Consider the following 20,131-nt stretch of genomic DNA (forward strand, 5'->3'; position numbering starts at 1 on the left):
TGAGAATATATCATATTTTGTGCAATTTTCATCCGCTAAGTCTTTAACTACGTCGACCGTTGAATGCATCCTTTGTGCTCTTTCAGATTTTTTCAAGGGAAGATATCGCGACTTTGGAGCTGTGCAAAGCTATGAACAAAAGAGGAAAGTTTTTGCCTCTTCTTGTAACTCATGATGAAGTCGAAGGGTACTAGCCAATGATAGATTTGCTCGATATTTTGATTCCGTTAATTATATTGTTAGATATATACTAGATTGGAATTTAATTAATTTGACTCTGCAGGTATGTTGTCGAAGCTGATGGCCATATAAAGGATATGACCCTAATTGGCGAATATGCAGGGGACGTCGACTACTTCAAGAACCGGTTTCGCAACGATTCTAATAGCATGATGACCCTCATTTCTGTGACCAATTTTGTCGAAAGCCTTGTAATTTTTCCCAATAAGCACGGGAACATTCTCACCTTCATTAGCGGCATAAACAATTCGACTCGGTAGGCATTCTGCATTTTTTTTTATCGATTTTTTCTTCTTGGTTCTCAAACGGTAACTCGAACTGATCTCACTCTGTACCTGCAGGGAAAGTAAGAAGAAAGTGAATATCAAGTGCCTGAGGTACGATGTGAATTGTGAGTGCAGGGTTATTCTTGTTGTGGCGCGGGATATCACCAAAGGCGAGAGGCTGTACTATGATTACAACGGCCACGAACACACCTATCCGACTCATAATTTTGTCTAAGTTTCGTGGTTGTCGTAATTTTTATTTTATTTTTTTGTTTATTTGAAGGAACAATATACAAATTTGTCTGTCCTTCCTTGTGCTTGTGTTGGATTGTATTATTGTGGCTTGTTTGTTTGTTGTGTGTTTAAGTGGCACCAAGAACCTCATGGTGCCGAGCAAATGTATTTGGTGCTCGCGTGCTCAAGCGCTCGAGCGCATCGCCATTGATGTAAATCGAAACTTTCATTGCTCTGTTGGTTGGTTGAATCTTTATGTATCTTCTTGTTTTTAGAAACTAATGTTTTTTTTTTTTCATCGCTATTCACTTATTCGGGGAGTTTGCTAGGCATTTGTGGATTCTTTTGTGTGTTTTGTGCTAACGTAGTGAAACTCTATTAACAGGATTCTCGAGGGTATCGAATAATCTTTTGACTGATGGCGAAATATTCGAGGCGGAATCATTCAACCCGTGGATTTGTCAGAACGCGCTAAAGGGTCGTAGACAATTCTTTTGAGGTTTAAGAAGGTAATTGGCTTTATTACATAAGTTTTATACATATATATATTTGTATTTATCTTTTGCCTAATTTGGAGGCTTTTCATGATCTTTATACAAGATTTGGTTAAGTGTGCTTCAATTGAATTGTGAGAATGAGATGACATGTGATGTTATAGGTGTTGTGTTTTTGTTCATTGAAGTGTAAGTTCTAAGAAAGTGTAGACAAATTTGTTTTGTAGAAACTCTTTGGTTTGGTTCTTGTGTTCATTACAAGAAGAAAAATAATATTTTTTGTAACGAAATTTTTTTATCTTTGAATCCATTTTTTTCATTACTAATGACAATAGAGAAACAAAATTAAAAATAGATTGCTTTAGCTAAGTGAATTTTCATTACTAATGACAATAGAGAAACAAAATTAGAAATAGATTGCTTTAGCTAAGTGAATTTTCATTACTAATGACAATAGAGAAACAAAATTAGAAATAGATTGCTTTAGCTAAGTGAATTTTAAACAGGAAATTTATGTTACAGATTTTTTTTTTTTTTTTTTTTTTCGTAGTGGTTGTATGACATAATGGTTTTAATCAATTCATTCTTATATTCTAAATGTGACTTTCTTTGTGATTCAAGAATGAGCTCACTTCCTTTGTATATAGCTTTCTTGCTTAGTAACACTCATTCTTATGCTGATTGGAAATGTAAATTTCTATGTAGTATGAGATTTTGTGGCAGTTCCCAATCATACGAAGGAAGAAAAAAACAATGGACTATGTTTGTAAGTACTAACTAATCCACTCAATTCCAATTATATTGTAACCCTGTAAAGTGTGATATAAAGGTGAATGCAACTCCCGGGCCTGCAGTGGCAGATCTAAGGAGGAGCTCGACGGGGGCAATAGCTCCCTAGCCCCAAATTTTATTTATTTTCTTAATGTAACTAATTTTTTTTTCTAAAATATTATGGGTGTATTTCCTTTGGTCAACTTTGGCCAAAACTACTATATATAATGATACTATGCAAAGTAGTTTGGATGCAAGATTCATGTGTAAGGGACGATCACTGCGGCAGCCTACAGCTTAGGGTGCCGACAACGGACTCTTTTTTATAAAAAAAATTAAAACATAAAAATTACAAACAGATACATGCAAAAGTACAATAAAATAATTATTTGATTATAATTATAATAATTATTATTTTAGAAAATATATACAATATATTATTTTATAAAGAATAAAATTTTATATAATATAAATTGATAAATAAAATATAAATATTTATTTATAATTAATACAACTTAATACTCAAATTACGCTATTACTATTTTTATAAATTTTTCTATCAAATCAATACTAATCAAAACTCCAAAATCCAAACTAAACTTATAATCTAAAAGAAACATAAAATTTCAAACTCATTTTAAATTTCAAATCCAATCTTTTCGAAACATCTTCAAAAAAGAAACACACCCTAATGTTATAATCTTTTTATATCTTTATTTTTTATTCTTTTCGTTTGTTATTACTGAAAAAAAAAAAAAAAAACAACAGTGTCAAATTAATAAAAATAGTTACTTTCAGCTCCTGATGTTCGAAGGCTGATTCGCCACTACGGGCTGTAAATTAGGTCAATCAAGAAAGTCACTCAAGATAGGTTCTAGGCAACATTCATAAGGCGTTAATACCTTAAACATTGCACCAAATAGCTCATTCTTTACAAATATATATAGATATAATAGTAGTTTGATTTTGCTTTGATAATTATTTTTTTAAAAAAAAAAAACTAGAATTTTTATGTGAATGGATAGAATAATTAAAATTTCATAAGAGAATTATTTATACTTAGATATATTGAATTTCATATTGATTTAATTTATGTCAAATAATTTTTAACCTAGTTTCCAAGTGCTCAGACAAGCAGGCCCAACTTAAGAGAGGTAGAGCTAAAAGCAGCGACAATGGCTCACGTCTAGTGTAGAAGTTCTTTTTGTCCCTTTTTTTCAGTCTAGAAGGCAGAGTCGAAATAGTTTGCGTACAGTGACTTTAATTTCGAACCTCCAAAATCGATTGCCCCTTGTGCAGACGATGAATAATAGACGCCTCGTTTTTCTTCTCTCTCTGCTTCTTCTGGCTTCGCTCTCTCTTCTTCTTTCCAAACCCAACTTATTGCCGCATTTCGAGGCTCAATCCATAGAGTAGGGAAGACAAACGCAAGCAGAAAAAACAGAGGAAAACCGCCGTCGTCGCCCGCCGCCGCTGCGGGAGTTGTCATTGTGGATTTTCTGGTGGTGTTGAGGAGAAGGTCATACTGAATTTTTTTTAATTAATTCTTTTATATTTGAAAAAATAAATAATACTCTCTTATGTTGTAAACGCGTGCTTATTTGACATGATATAATTTGACCGGACATAAATTTTAATAAAAATAACAATAATTGATATCTTAGTAAAAAAAAACAGTAAATTTTTTAGTTAAAAGGAAACGAAAATATCTTTTTGATAACTATGTAAATAATATATATGGAGGCTTCTTGCAGTAAAAAAAAATTAATTTAGGCTGAGTCGGAAATATTGGCTTTGACATGTAACTCAAAGTTTTGGTTTATATATATATATATATATACTCCTACCAATATATTTGTAGTGTTTAAAGACATCCCTTAATTAGGATTTTGTGTGTCCATTGTCAATAGAAAATTTCTCTACATGAAGAAATACTATTTATAAGTTCAACTATACCTCGATACCTATTTTAACTCTCAAGAGCAAATAGTTTTGATGCAATCTATGTATAGTAGTTTTTTTCTTGAAAAAATTGTCTCATGATTTTAAATACTTGCAAAAGAGAATGACTATCAAGCTTTTATTACAGTACTAAGGCAACAATTGTCATTCTTGGGTGTATGTTCTAAGAAATTCATACTTGATATCTTAGAAGAAACTTTTGAAACATAAGGTAGGCATTACCTTTTTATACTTTTGAGTAGATTGATTATGCTTCTTGTAAGATTTGGATTAGCTTGGTAAGTACATGAGGTTGTAATTGTTAGAATATCGATCGCCTATTAGTGCGAAAGACTTGCACTGAATTAGAACATTTCGCGACATAAAGAGCATAATCCAAGGCGATATTTGAACAATTTATAGTAGATGGCGAAAAATCAATGGTCGTTAGTTAGATTCTTTTTTGTCGCGTGAATATTAGGAAATCGACAACATAGATGACAAAACATGTTTAATGAAGCATGTGTTGGCTATAATTAAGGAATACTTGTCTTTAGTTAGAGTTGATGCTCTAATTTTTTGGCAAGTCTCGAAAAAGTGATAGATTTTTGTTGCTTTCTTTAAAAAGCCGACATCAAAAGAATTAAATCACCATAAATATGGTAATGTTTCTCTAATTCAGTTGTGCTGACTTTTGCTTTGTTGTTTCTCTGTTCGTTAATTCAGTTGTGTTGAATTTTGCTTTGTCGTTTCTCTGCTTCTAGATGGATAACATAATTATTTTCCCTTTATTGTTGTAGATTCTAAAAAGCGTCGCCGGCGTAGCCATACATTGGTGGTTCAAAAGCGACGAAGAAGATCGCTGCCATTTGTTCCTACAAAGGATCCACCAAGACGGTACAGTTAGGATCTCATGACGAGGCTTTGCGAGCTCACGGCATGGAATTCTGCAACGAGCTGACATATGTGCCTGGCATGGCCGACAGATCAGAAAATCAAGCCAAGTTCAAAAAGGGAGGAGGAATTCAGGTTTAGTGAGAATATATCATATCTTGTGCAATTTTTATCGAACTAAGTCTTTAACTACATCGACCGTTGAATGCATCATTTGTGCTTTTTACAATCAGATTCTTTCAAGGGAAGATATCGCGACGTTGGAGCTGTGCAAAGCTATGAACAAAAGAGGAAAGTTTCCGCCTCTTCTTGAAACGCATGATGAAGTCGAAGGGTACTCGCGAATGATTGATTTGCTCGATATTTTGATTCCGTTAATTATATTGTTAGATATATACTAGATTGGAAATTTAATTAATTTTAGTCTGCAGGTATGTTGTCCAAGCTGATGGCCATATAAAGGACATGACCCTAATTGGCGAATATGCAGGGAACGTCGACTACTTCAAGAACCAGTTTCGCGACGATTCTGATAGCATGATGACCCTCATTTCTGCGACCAATTTTGTCGAAAGCCTTGTAATTTGTCCCGATAAGCACGGGAACATTCTCACCTTCATTAGCGGCATAAACAATTCAACTCGGTAGGCATTCTGCATTTTTTTTTATCGATTTTTTCTTCTTGGTTCTCAAACGCTAACTCGAACTGATCTCACTCTGTACCTGCAGGGAAAGTAAGAAGAAAGTGAATATCAAGTGCCTGAGGTACGATGTGAATGGTGAGTGCAGGGTTATTCTCGTTGCGGCGCGGGATATTGCCAAAGGCGAGAGGCTGTACTATGATTACAATGGCCACAAGTTGTCGTAATTTTTTTTTTTTTTTTTTTTTTTTTTTTTTTTTTTTTTTTTTTTTTTTTTTTTTATCTGAAGAAACAAGATACAAATTTGTCTGTCCTTCCTTGTGCTTGTGTTGGATTGTATTATTGTGGATTGTTTGTTTGTTGTGTGTTTAAGTGGCACCAAGAACCTCATGGTGCCGAGCAAATGTATTTGGCGCTCGCGTGCTCAAGCGCTCGAGTGCATCGCTATTGATATAAATCGAAACTTTCATTGCTGTGTTGGTTGGTTGAATCTTTATGTATCTTCTTGTTTTTAGAAACTAATGTTTTTTTTTTTTCATCGCGATTCACTTACTCGGTGAGTTTGCTAGGCATTTGTGCATTCTTTTGTGCGTTTCGTGCTAACGTAGTGAATCTGTATTAGCAAGATTCTTGAGGGTATCGAAGAATTTTTAGACTAATGGCAAAATGTTCGAGGCAGAATCATCAACCCGTGGATTTGTCATAGCGCACTAAAGTGTAGTAGACAAGTATTTTGAGGTCTAACAAGGTAGTTTGGCTTTATTACATAAGTTTTATACATATACATATATATATATATATATATTCATTTATCTTTTGCTTAATTTGGAGGCTTTACATGATCTTTATACAAGAATTGGTTCCTTGTGCTTCAATTCAATTGTGAGAATGCGATGATATGTGATAGGTTTTGTGCTTGTGTTCATTGAAGTAAGTTGTAAGAAAGTGTATTTGTAGAAACTCTTTGATTTGGTTCTTGTGTTCGTTACAAGTAAATAAAATTTTTTGTAACGAATTTTTTTTTTTTCCTTGAATCTATTTTTTTCATTACTAATGACAGTAGAGACGGAAGTAGAGATAAATTGCATTAGCTACGAGAATTTTAAAAATGAAATTTTCGTTAAAAATATATTATTTTTTTTGTAGTGGTTGTATGACATTACGATGGTTTTAGTCAAGTCATTTGTATGTTCTAAATGTGACTTTCTTCGTCATTCAAGAATGTGCTCACTTCCTTTGTATATAATTCTTGCTTAGTAACACTCATTCTTATGCTGATTGGAAATGTAACATGCTATGTAGTATGAGATTTTGTGGCAGTTCCCAATCATATGAATGAAAAAAAAAAAACAAAGAACTATGTTTGTAACTACTAACTAATCCACAAAATACCAATTATATTGTAACTCTGTAAGAGTGGTATAACAACATCAGGTGAATGCAACATCTGGACCTGGAGTGGCGGACCTAAGGAGGAGCTCGATGGGGGCAACCCTAGCCCCCAAATTTTATTTATTTTTTTAGTTTTAAAATTAATCTTTTTAATATAATTTTACTAAATTTTTTTTCTAGAATACTAAAAGTGTATTTCCTTTGGTTGCGCTTTGGCCAAAACTAGTGTATAGATACTGTGCATAGTGATTTAGGCGCCACATTCATGTGTAGGGGGCAATCACTGCGGCTCTAAGGCCTAAGGTGTTGAGAGACTGATTTTTTCCTTTTTTTTATATATATTTTTTTAAATTTTAAAAAGCGTGAATCACACTTATAGCCGGACAAAGCAACAATAAAATAATTATTTGATTATTTTAATAATAATAATTTAATAAAATATATACAATACATATATATTATTTTATAAAAAATAAAATTTTATATAATATAATTTTTTCTTAACAATCTATTAATTTTTTTGTTTTGATTTATCTCAATTCTTTTTTACAAATATTATTACATATTGTATCATATTTATTTTTTTTATATTTATTTTTATTACATCCCAAAAAATAAATGGATAAATATATATGAGACTGAATTGAGTATTAAAGATAATGACTTATTAATATTAACCCACATCAATCGATTTCTTGTAAAGAGTATTTATTCATATATAAAGTAATAAAAAAGATTATAAATGATCCAAACACGCATAACTTCCGTTTTCAGTCTCCGTCGTTCACTCTTCTCGATGTCTCTCGGCTCCCGCTCCTTCGGGATTTGAAATTAGAATTGGAATCGTTCTAGTTCCAAAGGTTTCCCCTATATATACATACATTATACATACAATCTCCATAGCAAGAGAGTTCAGTTGCTTGCATTGCATCCATGGAGGGCTCCGACAGGGCCGATTTAGAGGCAAAATTGCACAGTATAGCAACGCAGTGGGAGGAATCAAAAGAAAAGATCGAAAGGTTGAGTGAGGATTACAAATTATCGATCGACAGAGAAAAAAGAAGTGCGATGAGGTATGCTAAGCTTCGCGAGGATCATTACAAACTGATCAGTTCCAAAAACACGACACTTTCTGAGATGAAACAGAAGATCGACGAAATGCAGAGTCTAATTCAGGCAAAGAATAGACAGATTGAGGATTTAAAGAGCCAGAAATTCAGGAAGAACTGAGGCGACAACAATTTGAACTCCAGCGAAGCAATTCGGAGGCTCGTCAAACTATTAAGGGATCTCGAGATTGCTAAGATTAATTCTGCTGAGCATTTGGAATCAAGAGTTACGAGAGTGGAGGAGGATTTTGCCTCATCTTTGAACATCGAGACAGATGGTATAGACTAGTCTCCACAGAATTGTGATGCTGACTTGCTGTGGTAGAGAATAAAAATGAAGTATTAGATGATGATGGATTTGAAGACTTACTTCATATTACCTGTTATATATTGCTTGCTTGACATTCGATATTTGTTTACATATTCTTACGTTGTATTAGAGCTACAATTTTTTTTAGTACATTAGTTTGAGATTTTAACTTGCTGTTCAAAACAACCTCAGACTCTAATTGCCATGAGAGCCCTGCTTCACAGCTCTACTTCCAAACTTTAATTATATTGAGAGTAGAGTCCGCAAAAATAGACACATATCTGAAAATTTGATTCGAACCCCATACTAAAAAAAAAATGTCATTGGGCTTCAAAAATAGGCTCAAAAATTGTCCGATTCTACCTGCCCCGGCACGCTAATGAACTGAGCCCATAAAAGGTCGGCATTAAAAATAGGCCCAAAAATTGTCCGATTCTACCTGCCCTGGCACGCTAATGAACTGAGCCCGTAAAAGGTCGGACTGTTGCCTAGCCCGGCCTAACTTATCAAAATTAATTTTTAACTGATAAATAACAACAAAAATCAGATCATGGCTTGATAGTAAAAGCCTTCTATAATTTGGATAAAAATATTTTTAAATTAATTCAAAACTAAAGAAAAAAAATAATTTAAATTAATTTGGGCCATACGGACCGCACAATTTAGGACCAAATCAGGCCGGCCCTGTATAAAAAAAAATCGGGTGGGCCCGAATTGCCAGCCTTAATTAAGAGTTCTATTGTTTAACTTTAATCGGACTTTTTTTCTCTACCTATGTTAAGAGATATTTTATTAATGATATAGATTATTTGGTATGTATCACTTTTATTTATAGCGGTTGAATTCATTATTAATAATATATAAACTTCTGTAAAATGTAACAATATTGTTCTTATCAATTTGTCTCAAAAAGTGTTTGTTGTGTCTCATAATTTCATTCTGTCGTTAAAAATTATGATTGTCTATTCTAAATCAAAACTTCTACCAAGTTCATGTTGCTTACTACTTTTTAGGCTCAAAACTGTGATTTTCTAGTGTGTACTGCAATTCGAACATTTTGTTTTTCTATGGAATGTAGGAAGAAAAGAACTTTACCATATGTTCTTACAGTGTCTTCTCACTAAGATATTGGAATAATTTTCATGTGATATGTGAGGCTACATGAGGCAAATATGTGATCGGTGATCCTTCGATTACTGGTTTAGTTCCATTTGTATTAATAATTGTAAAGACATAAGAGAAATTAAGCATGAGCATTTTATTTGCCGCGATTATCTTTTTATAGAAATGTATAATCGAGGTTTGGCAGGTCTAGAAGGCTCGAACCATAAATCTTGTACAAGTGCGCAACACATCACATTTACTTCTCGAAGCGAAATGCAGAAAGCCTTTGATCGAAGAGGACGACACATTGTGCATGGAAGCCGTGTGCGCACTATATAGACAACATATTGTATCGCCAAAATCTATCAGAGATTTGTCTCACTTTAAAGCAACGGGGTATTATGATGTGCACTCCATACTCTACTATTTCATCCCATGTCTTGCGATATATTTGGAAAATATATATTTATATATTTTACAATTATGGTATTTACATTCCGTGTGAGTTTTCTAGAATTTTTTATTATTATAGTATTTGCGGCATTATTTATGGTCAAATCAGCATGGTCATACTTCTACATAACACAATGGTTATAATAAAATGCTATAAATATGTTAGGTCGTCTCTATTCCAGTGTCATTAATGGCACTGAGTTGTTGGATTTTGGTCGATTTGTTTCAACAGATGCCAAATCCGTTAACATATATTGTGTTATAATAAAATGCTATAAATTATTTTTTGTTTTTTTTTTAATTTTATAAAAAAATTAATGTAAATTATAGATATGAAAATTGTTTAAAATAATATAAAAAATAAAATTTTAGAATAATATTAGTGAAAAATAAAGTTATGGTTAAAATTTTGAAGTAAAAATATTGTAGCAACTATATTTTTAGAGTTAAAAATGTATAAATGGAATTTATAAACTGAAGATGGCCTTATGTTGTATATAATATATGTTGTCTATTTTTATTATATATGTTGAACTGATTTTATTAAAGGTCTTCGTCCATACCATTTGGTGCTTAAAGATTGTTCTTGTAATTCAAATGTTGCCCTTAATTACTTTACAGTGGACATGCTTTGGCGAAGTTTCTAACCAATGGCGGCGACCTTTTTATCGAGCTGAAAAAATCCACGTCGCAGGTCAAAGAGGAGCGACGTCATTGATGAGTGTCAAGTAACTGCAACATATCACTGTAAGAAGCTATTCTCAATATACTGCAGCAGAGAGGATCCATTCTTTAGATCAAGTAAATCCATATCACATGCTCATATCTTGCTTCTGTTAAAATTTTCAAATAAAAGATTTTTCGACGCTATTGAATGCATGCTGTTGTGTTGATTTGATTACAGAGGAGTCGCGATGGAGAAAGAAATCTGTTCTCAACTTAGATTCCGATGAGAAGATCCGAAGAAGCTAGAGAAGATCTAAAAAGGTTGCAAGAAGACTGCAAATCATCGATCGAAAGAAGTGCAGCTTGGTATGGTAGTGCTTTGTCGGGGCTAAGCTTTTCGATCGGTATTCAAAACATTCGAGCTGTAAGGAATTTTAACTGCAGTTAGTTATTACTGTGGTTAAAAATTTTCATTTTCAATTACTATTCAAATTTTTGTTCCCTCTAAAAATTTCAAATCAACCAATTACTTTATTTTTTATACTATGCTAAAAATTTATTTCATTCAAAATATCACATCAACCTCTATTTATATCACATCAAACAACTATTTAAATTCAACCTTTTATTATTTAAAAATCCAAACCCAAAAACTAAAACCCATAAACAAACACACCCTATCATTTTCATCTTAGTGTTTTACTCTAAGGGTGTGTTTGTTTAGGGTTTGGATTTTGAGTTGGGATTTGAATAGTAAAAATTTTGAATTTAAATAGTTGTATGATGTGATATAAATAGGTGTTGATGTGATGTTTTGAATGTAAAATTGATTTTTAGTATAATATAAAAAATGAAAAATAGGTGTTTGATTCGATGTTTTTTTTTAGGGGGGGGAATGGGATGAATAGTGGATATTAAATCCAATCCCCCAAACAAACACACCCTAAATATGTTCGCTATGCTCTTGTTTGAAGAATGCTACGCTTTTGGCCTTTTTTTTTTTTTGTTGTATTGTTACTTAGGTTTTATTGGCATCGGATCCTCAGCATCAGTTTTGTCCAGCCTCGTCTAATACACTGTGTATATATATATATATATCACTTTGATTGAACTGAATCAATAAATTTTTATCTTCTTGTAAGCTGTCTTGATTTTTATAAATTTCCCAACTCCCGCAATACTTCTGTTGGCAATTTTACTTTTGCTATGTTCGCCGGTATCTTTGATAGCATGTTGTTTCGAAAAGTTTTTGTCATTTTATTTTTCCATCAACTGTATTTTGTCGGAAAAAAAATAAAAATAAAAATAAAAACTTTCTGGCATTGACTCATTTCTTATATTCGGTTTCTTTTCATTAAAATTTGTTCTTACTAATTAACATCAACTCACCCTAAATCAAGTCATATTTTCAAATTTTCCAATCGTTATTCAAACAGGATAAATATCTACAATCATATAGCAAACTAAAAGGTATTGTACAGTATATTATTATTATTATTATTATTGTTGTTGTTGTTGTTATCATCTCCAACATTCGCAGTCTTTTCTAACGTGTCTTTCTATAATATTATTGTTGTCATCCGCAAGTCATAAATCAAGGGTCATGTCCCTTCTTCAGAGTGTGTTTCTTTGCGTTTTGATTCTAAAATTTTAGTTTTAGTTTAATATGAAACTAATATTTAATGAGATATTATATGAAAAAAAGTAAATATATTTTTATTAAAAAAAGATATAGTGTACAAATAATAAATTTGAAAACCTTGTATAAAAAATTAGAAAAAAAAAAAAAAAAAAACACCCACAACTTCTTGCATTTACATCATCACCATGGTTGCTTTTGTAGTTTTGCTAATTATAGTTTTAGTTGATTAAGCATCACTAAACAGTAAGATGTCAAATGGGGCGGATTAGCCCGGACTCCTCGCCCCCTCGAATCAGTTTTAATGGAGCGGGTTTGGGTCTAAAAAATTTTGTTCATGACGGGTTATCCAGCCGGGTTCAGGGCGGGTTACGAGTTTTACTATAAACTAGCCCCATTTCGGACTCGGATCCAAACTTGGATATTTTAATAATTATTATAATTTATTTATATTTTAATACAATATAAATTATATTATTTATTTATTTTTTAAAAAAATTAAATATAAAATAGAACCTTAGTTCTAAATTAAATTTATCTTGGTATTTATTTCTTCTAAAATTCTCTTTATAATCGAAATTACTGCTAACCGCCATCACTACGGACTATCGTCAATATTGATTGTTCTTATTTAGAACTATAATTTTTTGGTATTTTGACACATACTTTTTTTAGTATTAAATTTTTTAAAATATTTTATTTTATTTTTTTCTTAAAAAAAAATGAGTTTGTCGAGTTGGCTCCAAACCCGGAAGATTCCGGGCGGAACGAGTCCTGGAGTTGAGTTGAAGCGGGGCAGGTCAGATCTTTGGTTCTAGGGTGCGTTTGGCAATTAGCTGATAACTTTTAGAAGTGAGCTGATTCAATTAGCTGGCTTGACTAGTTGATTCAATTAGCGGTTTGTATTAGAGTGTTTGCTAAAACAACTGTTTGACGTTAACTATTTATATATAAAATGACTATTAAAGACATTGATATGTTATTTTTTAAAATATTTAATTTTGTTCATTTTGGTTTGAAATTTATGAGAATTTTTGTTATTAATTATTGAAAATTATAAAAATATTATAAAATATTTATTTTTATTTTTATTATTTAGATCTGAGAAAATTATTTTTACTAAAAAATAATAATTTTTTATTAAAATTATGTAAAATATAAAATAATAAATCTTTCGTATATATTTTTTTATTATGTTAATTATTATTTTAATATATATAAATAAATTTATACATTTTACAGATAAAATAATTTATATATAATAATTAATAATAGTAATTATTTTAAATTTACAAAAATAAAAAAATAATTTAATAAATTAAATATATTAAAAATAATTAATAAATACGGCTATAAAAATATATTTATATGTATAAAATAAATAATTAAGTTTTAAGGGTAAATAAAGAATAATCAAAATGAAAATGAAAAAATTCTTTCAAAACGCTCTGGGCAAATAGCTTTTCGAAATTAGTTTTTTTACGATCAAACAGCTAAAAGCTCTTCAAAAAGCTTTTTCTCAAACACACTCCTAATATTTTCTAGCAGAGCGTATCCCGAAGCCAGCAAAACCCGTTCCGAACCCGTCTCGTTGACGTCCCTACTAAACAGGGCCCTTTTGGACCAAATGGGCTACTATATGTGTATATATATATTTCCATTAATCACATTATTGGTAGTTTGAAAACCTTTTTCCCTGAAATTTTGTAGTGCTTTGTCGTTTCTTGGAGATATATGTTAATAAGGATAAGGACATCCAATCCAAGGCCAGGCCAGAGAAAACAAACAACAGAGGATCCTAGTGAGTGGGACATCTTTGATTCAAACTTTTGATGTTTAATCATTCTTAAATTATAGTTTCTGTACAATTACAATATTATAATATATAATATATAAACTTTAAGAGAATTTAATTAATTAATTATTTATTTAGACTGAAATTGATCTATATCTAGATATACTTTCATTAGGAATTTCACTAGAGACTACATTATTGTATCTATCAAATAAGCCATTATAATAAATAAAATATCAATGGAAGATTTTTCTTTGATTATTATAATGGCTCTCACACAATGAGGTCGTGGTACTAATAACAAAAGAAAATAATATAAAACTTAAAATAACTTAGTTACAACTTACGTTTGAAAATATTGATATTTTATGCCAATCTAACAATTATGACATACTAAATTTGCAACAAAAAACCATGTAACATTGTGGTTGGACCTTAATTAGGGCGTGCTTTTTTTTTTTTTTTTTCTTTTTTTCTTCTTTAATAATGTGAGAATCCACATTCGTTGCCTAAAAGTTTTTTTTTTTTTTTTTTTTTTATCAGATACCTTTTGGCGTGTTTAGATATACTTTAAGAGCTTTTGGTAGTTGTAATTGTTTGGAAAATGATATAATTTAAAATGTACATATATATATGTTGGATATTATACTTATATTAGATACTAAATTTTGGGTATGGATCCCTTGATGATCCGGTCAGTTAGTATGGTGTTGATTTAACTGATTCAACTTATGCTAAACAGGTAATCAATATATATTTATACTATATTGTATTATAATTCAACATATGTTGTATTTATATATAAATATATATTGATTATGGGCATGAATTATGTTGATCCGATTAAATCAACACTAGGTTGACTTGGCCGGATCAGCCTAAGATCCGCACCCATAAATTTTATATATATATATATAATATTTTAGATATAAGTAGATAGTAAATATATACATATATATATATATATATTGAAAAAAAGAAAGAAAGAAATTGAATAAACATTACAAATGTAAAATTGGAAGGAATAGTAAACAAAATCTTGAACATGAGGTCAATATTCAAATGATTTATGGTGATCAATTTCTGTAAATCAATAAGACCAACCACACATTTCATAACACATCATAATAAAATTTTAGACAATTTGTTCTCCATATTACATTACTTAAAAATTCCAAGGTGAATTACATTTATGTTCCCTAAATTTTCATTAAGATGCACCATTCTCTTTGTTAAAACTCTGGATCTAATTCTAAATTAACAATTAATTTTTATTTTCTTAAATCATTGTATCTTATACTTATTCTAAAGTTTATTTGAAAAGGTCCATATCCACAATAGCATGTACTTGCAACACTTTTGACTAAAACTCGTATGGTCCTTCCCCTTATCTCTTCCCCATCACTTAAAATTTTGATAAATGATTGCAAAAGGGCATATCTCTTCCCTACTACCATGTGACCTCATAAGCTTTCTTTTTATAATATTTAGGACATCCAAAATGTCCCACAGAAAGTACTTCCAAGAATTGTCCAATTTGAGACATCAAAAAGTGAGATCCAAACACCTAGGTGGGATCCCAACACCCAATCTCCAACCCCTCTTTTTTTCCTTCAAAAGTTTCTCAAAAACCATGCAATGAAGTGCAACAATCACCCCCCAAAATACCTACCCTTTTTGCATCAAAATCATCCAAGAAAAATGCACTTTATATAACAACAACATGATAACAATTCATATGATGAAATGGAGAAAGATTCTTGTTTAAACCAACATTTGAATTGCATTGGCACCAATTAAAGCTCCTAAAACACGTTCGATCCCCTTATAATCGTTGCTATTGCCTAATTAATCAGAGTGTCGGTCACGATCTCAAGATCGTAACAGATATACCAATGGTGAATCCAAACACATTGCAGATACAGAGTAGATAAACCAAACAACTTTATAGCATCATCATCATCATAAATAGCAAGTAGCAAACATGTAGCAACATCAGTTAACACAGAATTAATTAAACAGAGCAATAAACAAACATCAACCAAGGGCTTCGATAAAACCTGTAAATTGTATCTGCCAATTCAGCCGCCGACGGCGAGCAATGAAGGAATTGCAGCCAAATTTGGAGATGCATTCTTGTTCTGGGAAGAAACCCTTTTTGCAGAAGAAGATGATGATGATGGCTTCCCAAAAGCCCTCATTGGACTTGCAAATGCCCACCCCCAATTACTCTTACTCCTCAAATGACCTCCGGAAATCGACGAAGAAGATGCAACCAAATATGATCCACTGAAAATCCCACCACATGATCTAACCCTTTCCTTGATGCAATCATTTCCAGAGTTGCTGCTTGTGGCCTTCGATTGCTGCAGATGCTTCCCTTCCCTCTGTGATTCGACTCTTCTCAAAGTACAATCGCCAAATCCAGTCGAAATTCTCTCGAAAAAGTCGCCGGAAAAGCTCCTGCTGCCACACCCAACAGATCTGGATCTCGAGACCTTCCTGTCAGCCATGGCGGCCTCCTCAGGGCTCCTCCCATTCCCATTCCCTTCCAACTCTTCCCTTTTCATACCAGATGACGACCCTGACGATGATCCCACATTGGCTAGATTTACGCTCATCTTCTTCAAGCTGTTGAGAGTCTTCCTACCAGACGAACGCTTCGATGACGACGATGATAGGTAAAGAAATGACCAAAATCCCCTTCTGCTAGGGCTGTAATCTTCGTCCAGAAACTGCATACCTCTCCTCGGAGTAGCTGTCGATTTGCTTCTCTTAAAAACAATGCCGGGATCTGAACTCCCTCCATCTTTCCCCTTTTTCTTCCGACCCGAAACGAACGGCAGTTTCGCTCTCCTGGAGCCTTTACTTGCCGTCCCAAGGCCCGGGACTTGAGGACCAGCCCCAAATTCAGATCTAAACGACGGCGACGACGACGACGACGGAGACGACGGGAAAACCGCCGTGTGGAAGGAAGACGACACGAGCTTTCCAAGCTTCTCCTGTAAGCATAAAGCGCAAATCCCTCCCGAACCGCTGTTTCTGTACGGATGATTCGCGCATTGTGCGCTACCTTCCCCAATTTCTTCGTGCACTATCTCCATCACCATTTTTCCGAATCGGAATCCCTAATTGAAAACCCTAATTTGAGAGGAAAAATGACATTAAACCAAGGAAGCTGCGGAGTTCTCCAGAAAATGGATAGCCCAAGAAATACCGGTCAAAGAGAGATCAGCAGTGGGATTGATCGAAGGAATTGGAGAATGTGAGGGAGGAGTAGAGTTCGCAAGCAGCACGTGGAAACCAGACGAGATGGTGTAAGCGAATAAGACAAGATGAACCCTACCTCTTTGGAGCTTTCAAGCTCCGGGAGTCTCTGCTCCAGAATGATCTCTACCGTTGATCTTATTAATGGACGGTGGAGATTTATAAGGTGTTGTAACAGCAAGGACCTCCGGGAGAAACAATGGTGATGGGCTTTATAGTGACACGGTTGCACTGTGTGTGGTGTCAAGGAGACGAATAACCAGCTTTTTGTTATATAATTAAAAATCATACTACCATTTAACTAATTATTTAATTAGCTTTGACTGTACGAATGTCTTTTTTTATTAATATAGAATTGTTAGAAAATAATATTTAAATAATATTTTTTATATAATTTGTTTATATTTTTTATTTTCGTTATTTTCATCTAATTTCTTTATTTTTTTACTTAAAATATATTTATATACTTTAATCACATTTTTAATTTTATATTTTATAATTTTTTTAATTTTAATTAAACTATTTAGTTATATTAATCTTAATCTATAATTATTTTTATTATACAATAACTATTTTTACTAATACACTTTTTAATTATTTACTAATTATATTTTATCTAATTTATCTACAGTACTAGTCTCATATTTCCTAGGATGGAGGAAGTATTATTAATTTTTTTTCATTTCAAGCTGTGATATTTTAATTTACAATATTTTATCAAAAATTGTATTATGTAGAAAAATATTTAGTGAATAAACTCGATGTTTTAATTTTCGTAATTATGTGATTTTAATAAACTGGTATGTCCGCAATATTTTGAAACAACAACAATAACAATATAAATAAATAAATAATAACAATAATAATAATAATTGTTGATTAATAGATAACATAGTAAAATAGAATTTGATTATTATTATTATTATTATTATTATTATTTAATTCTATTACAGCTAGAAATAATGCTCTTCTTGAGAGTTCATTATTACAAATTTAAAATGTCTTAGCTACATCGATAAATACATTCACACGTATCACTTAATACACATCGACCTTGAATACCTTGTGCTTTGATATTTTGCAAACAGACTTTATTACAATTTGGTATGTCGCAATCCGGATTCGACAAAATAAATTTTTTCTTGCAAACTCTAGCTTTGATCTCGTACTCGGTGCCTACAATAAATTGTCAATATAAATTTATCAAATTATATACATAGCAAACAATATCATGAATAAATAAAATAGGTAAAAATTATTTCATCCAACATTAATTTATTGTTACATGATCATTTTTTTTATGACATTAGAATCTGCGGCTCTTTAAATGCATTTTGGATAAATTTTTCGCCTAGTTTAATAGTTTAAAAATTAGTCAGACAATGCAACTCACACTAGACGAACTATATAGGACAAAAAAATATAAAATAACGTTGAACTTTCGTTCTAATAGAGAAAACCGATTACTATCTATTTTTTTTATAGTAGACTTTTACTTTCATTAAAAAAAAAAATTGGGGAAAATGTTTAAATCATCATCAATTAACATTAATCAAAATATTAAATCAAAACACAAGAAGTTATATTGAAGGAGCAAAAAAAGTTGCAATACTTTAGAGTAAATAGGTTTAAAAATATATATTGAAGGGGCAAAAAAAAAAAAAAAAGAATGTAACAACCTCTAACAAACACAAGTAAACATAAGAGGAAAAAAAATGTCATTCCACTCTTCATATTTCAAGTATTTTATGAAATATTTTTAGAAATGATGAAATATAATGCTTATTGATGTTAGTATATATAGGCAAAATATTGAGACATGAAAATCATCTTTAATTATTTTTTTTATTTTAAATTAATATAAAAGTAAATAATATTTATGGTCCTTGAAAAAGTCATTCAATTTTTTGTATATATCATATTATATAAATCTATCAAAGATTGTAAGCATAGATTTTGTATATCTAGAAAATTAACAAAAAAATTTAAAAATATTTATAGGTGAAAAATAATTGTTTGACTATCTTAAATGCAATGAGAATAAGATATTATTATCATAATAGAATTTATAATACTATTTTAAATGTATAAAATATAAAAATATAGATTTCCAGTAATAACTTTTAAATCCTATCATTCAAATCTATTTTGAAATTTATGTGATTTCTTTCGATTTAAATTTTATGATAATTTGTTATAATTAGTTTGATTCATAATTTTTTTTTTTTAGTTTCTCAATTATTTTTTAATCACCGGTCCATCCAACGACTAACAACACATATATTAAGATTATTTATAATAAAAATATCCTCTAATTTATTTATTTATCTACTTATGAAATTTGTTATCAAAGATTGATTGAACAAGATGAGCAAATCCAAATATCTTATTGTAAAAATCAAGTGGGTTTGTTTTGTGAGATAATTTAAAGGATTATTTTTTGATGTAATGCATGAAAAACTGTGTAAATAATATAAAAATAATAAATATGTGATATATTAACTCTTTCAAAAAAAAACCGTGTGTGTGTGTGTTTTTTTTTAAAGAACACACCACAATGTTTCGGATTATGCAAAATTAAAGAATATCCATCAGAGAAAACTTTGCATTAACCTCTAGGAATAAATTAAAATATATGATTCGCCTAATGTGACTTGTCTTATCGAACCTAGTTTGCATGCTATTAAATTTGCCGGTGCTTATCAGAGCGCATTCGATCCAAGAGTAACGATTTTAAGTTCGCATGTCCTAAATATATATATATGAAAATATTCCCGCCATCCCCATCCAAAGCATATTTTGGATTGTTTAGGTAAATTAAAAAAAAAATAAAGTATTTTATTAATTAATTTAAGTATATAAGATGATTCTGATATATTTTATGTATAAATTAATTGTATTTGCAATAATATATT

At 31.2% G+C, this 20,131-nt stretch overlaps 1 protein-coding gene and 1 pseudogene across 1 annotated transcript; one reads left to right on the forward strand and one right to left on the reverse strand.

Moving 5' to 3' along the window:
• Positions 1–889: 889 nt before the first annotated feature.
• Positions 890–5,736, forward strand: LOC127266477 (probable Histone-lysine N-methyltransferase ATXR5; annotated as a pseudogene).
• Positions 5,737–15,876: 10,140 nt separating this feature from the next.
• LOC127266530 (uncharacterized) lies at positions 15,877–17,251 on the reverse strand. The gene has a single exon (XM_051296791.1). The coding sequence runs from the start codon at positions 17,057–17,059 to the stop codon at positions 16,031–16,033; it is 1,029 nt and encodes a 342-aa protein (XP_051152748.1). The 5' UTR covers positions 17,060–17,251; the 3' UTR covers positions 15,877–16,030.
• Positions 17,252–20,131: the final 2,880 nt, after the last annotated feature.

The sequence above is a fragment of the Andrographis paniculata genome, unplaced genomic scaffold (genome assembly GCF_009805555.1).
Source record: "Andrographis paniculata isolate CXL003 unplaced genomic scaffold, ASM980555v1 Contig76END, whole genome shotgun sequence".
Lineage (NCBI taxonomy): Eukaryota > Viridiplantae > Streptophyta > Magnoliopsida > Lamiales > Acanthaceae > Andrographis > Andrographis paniculata.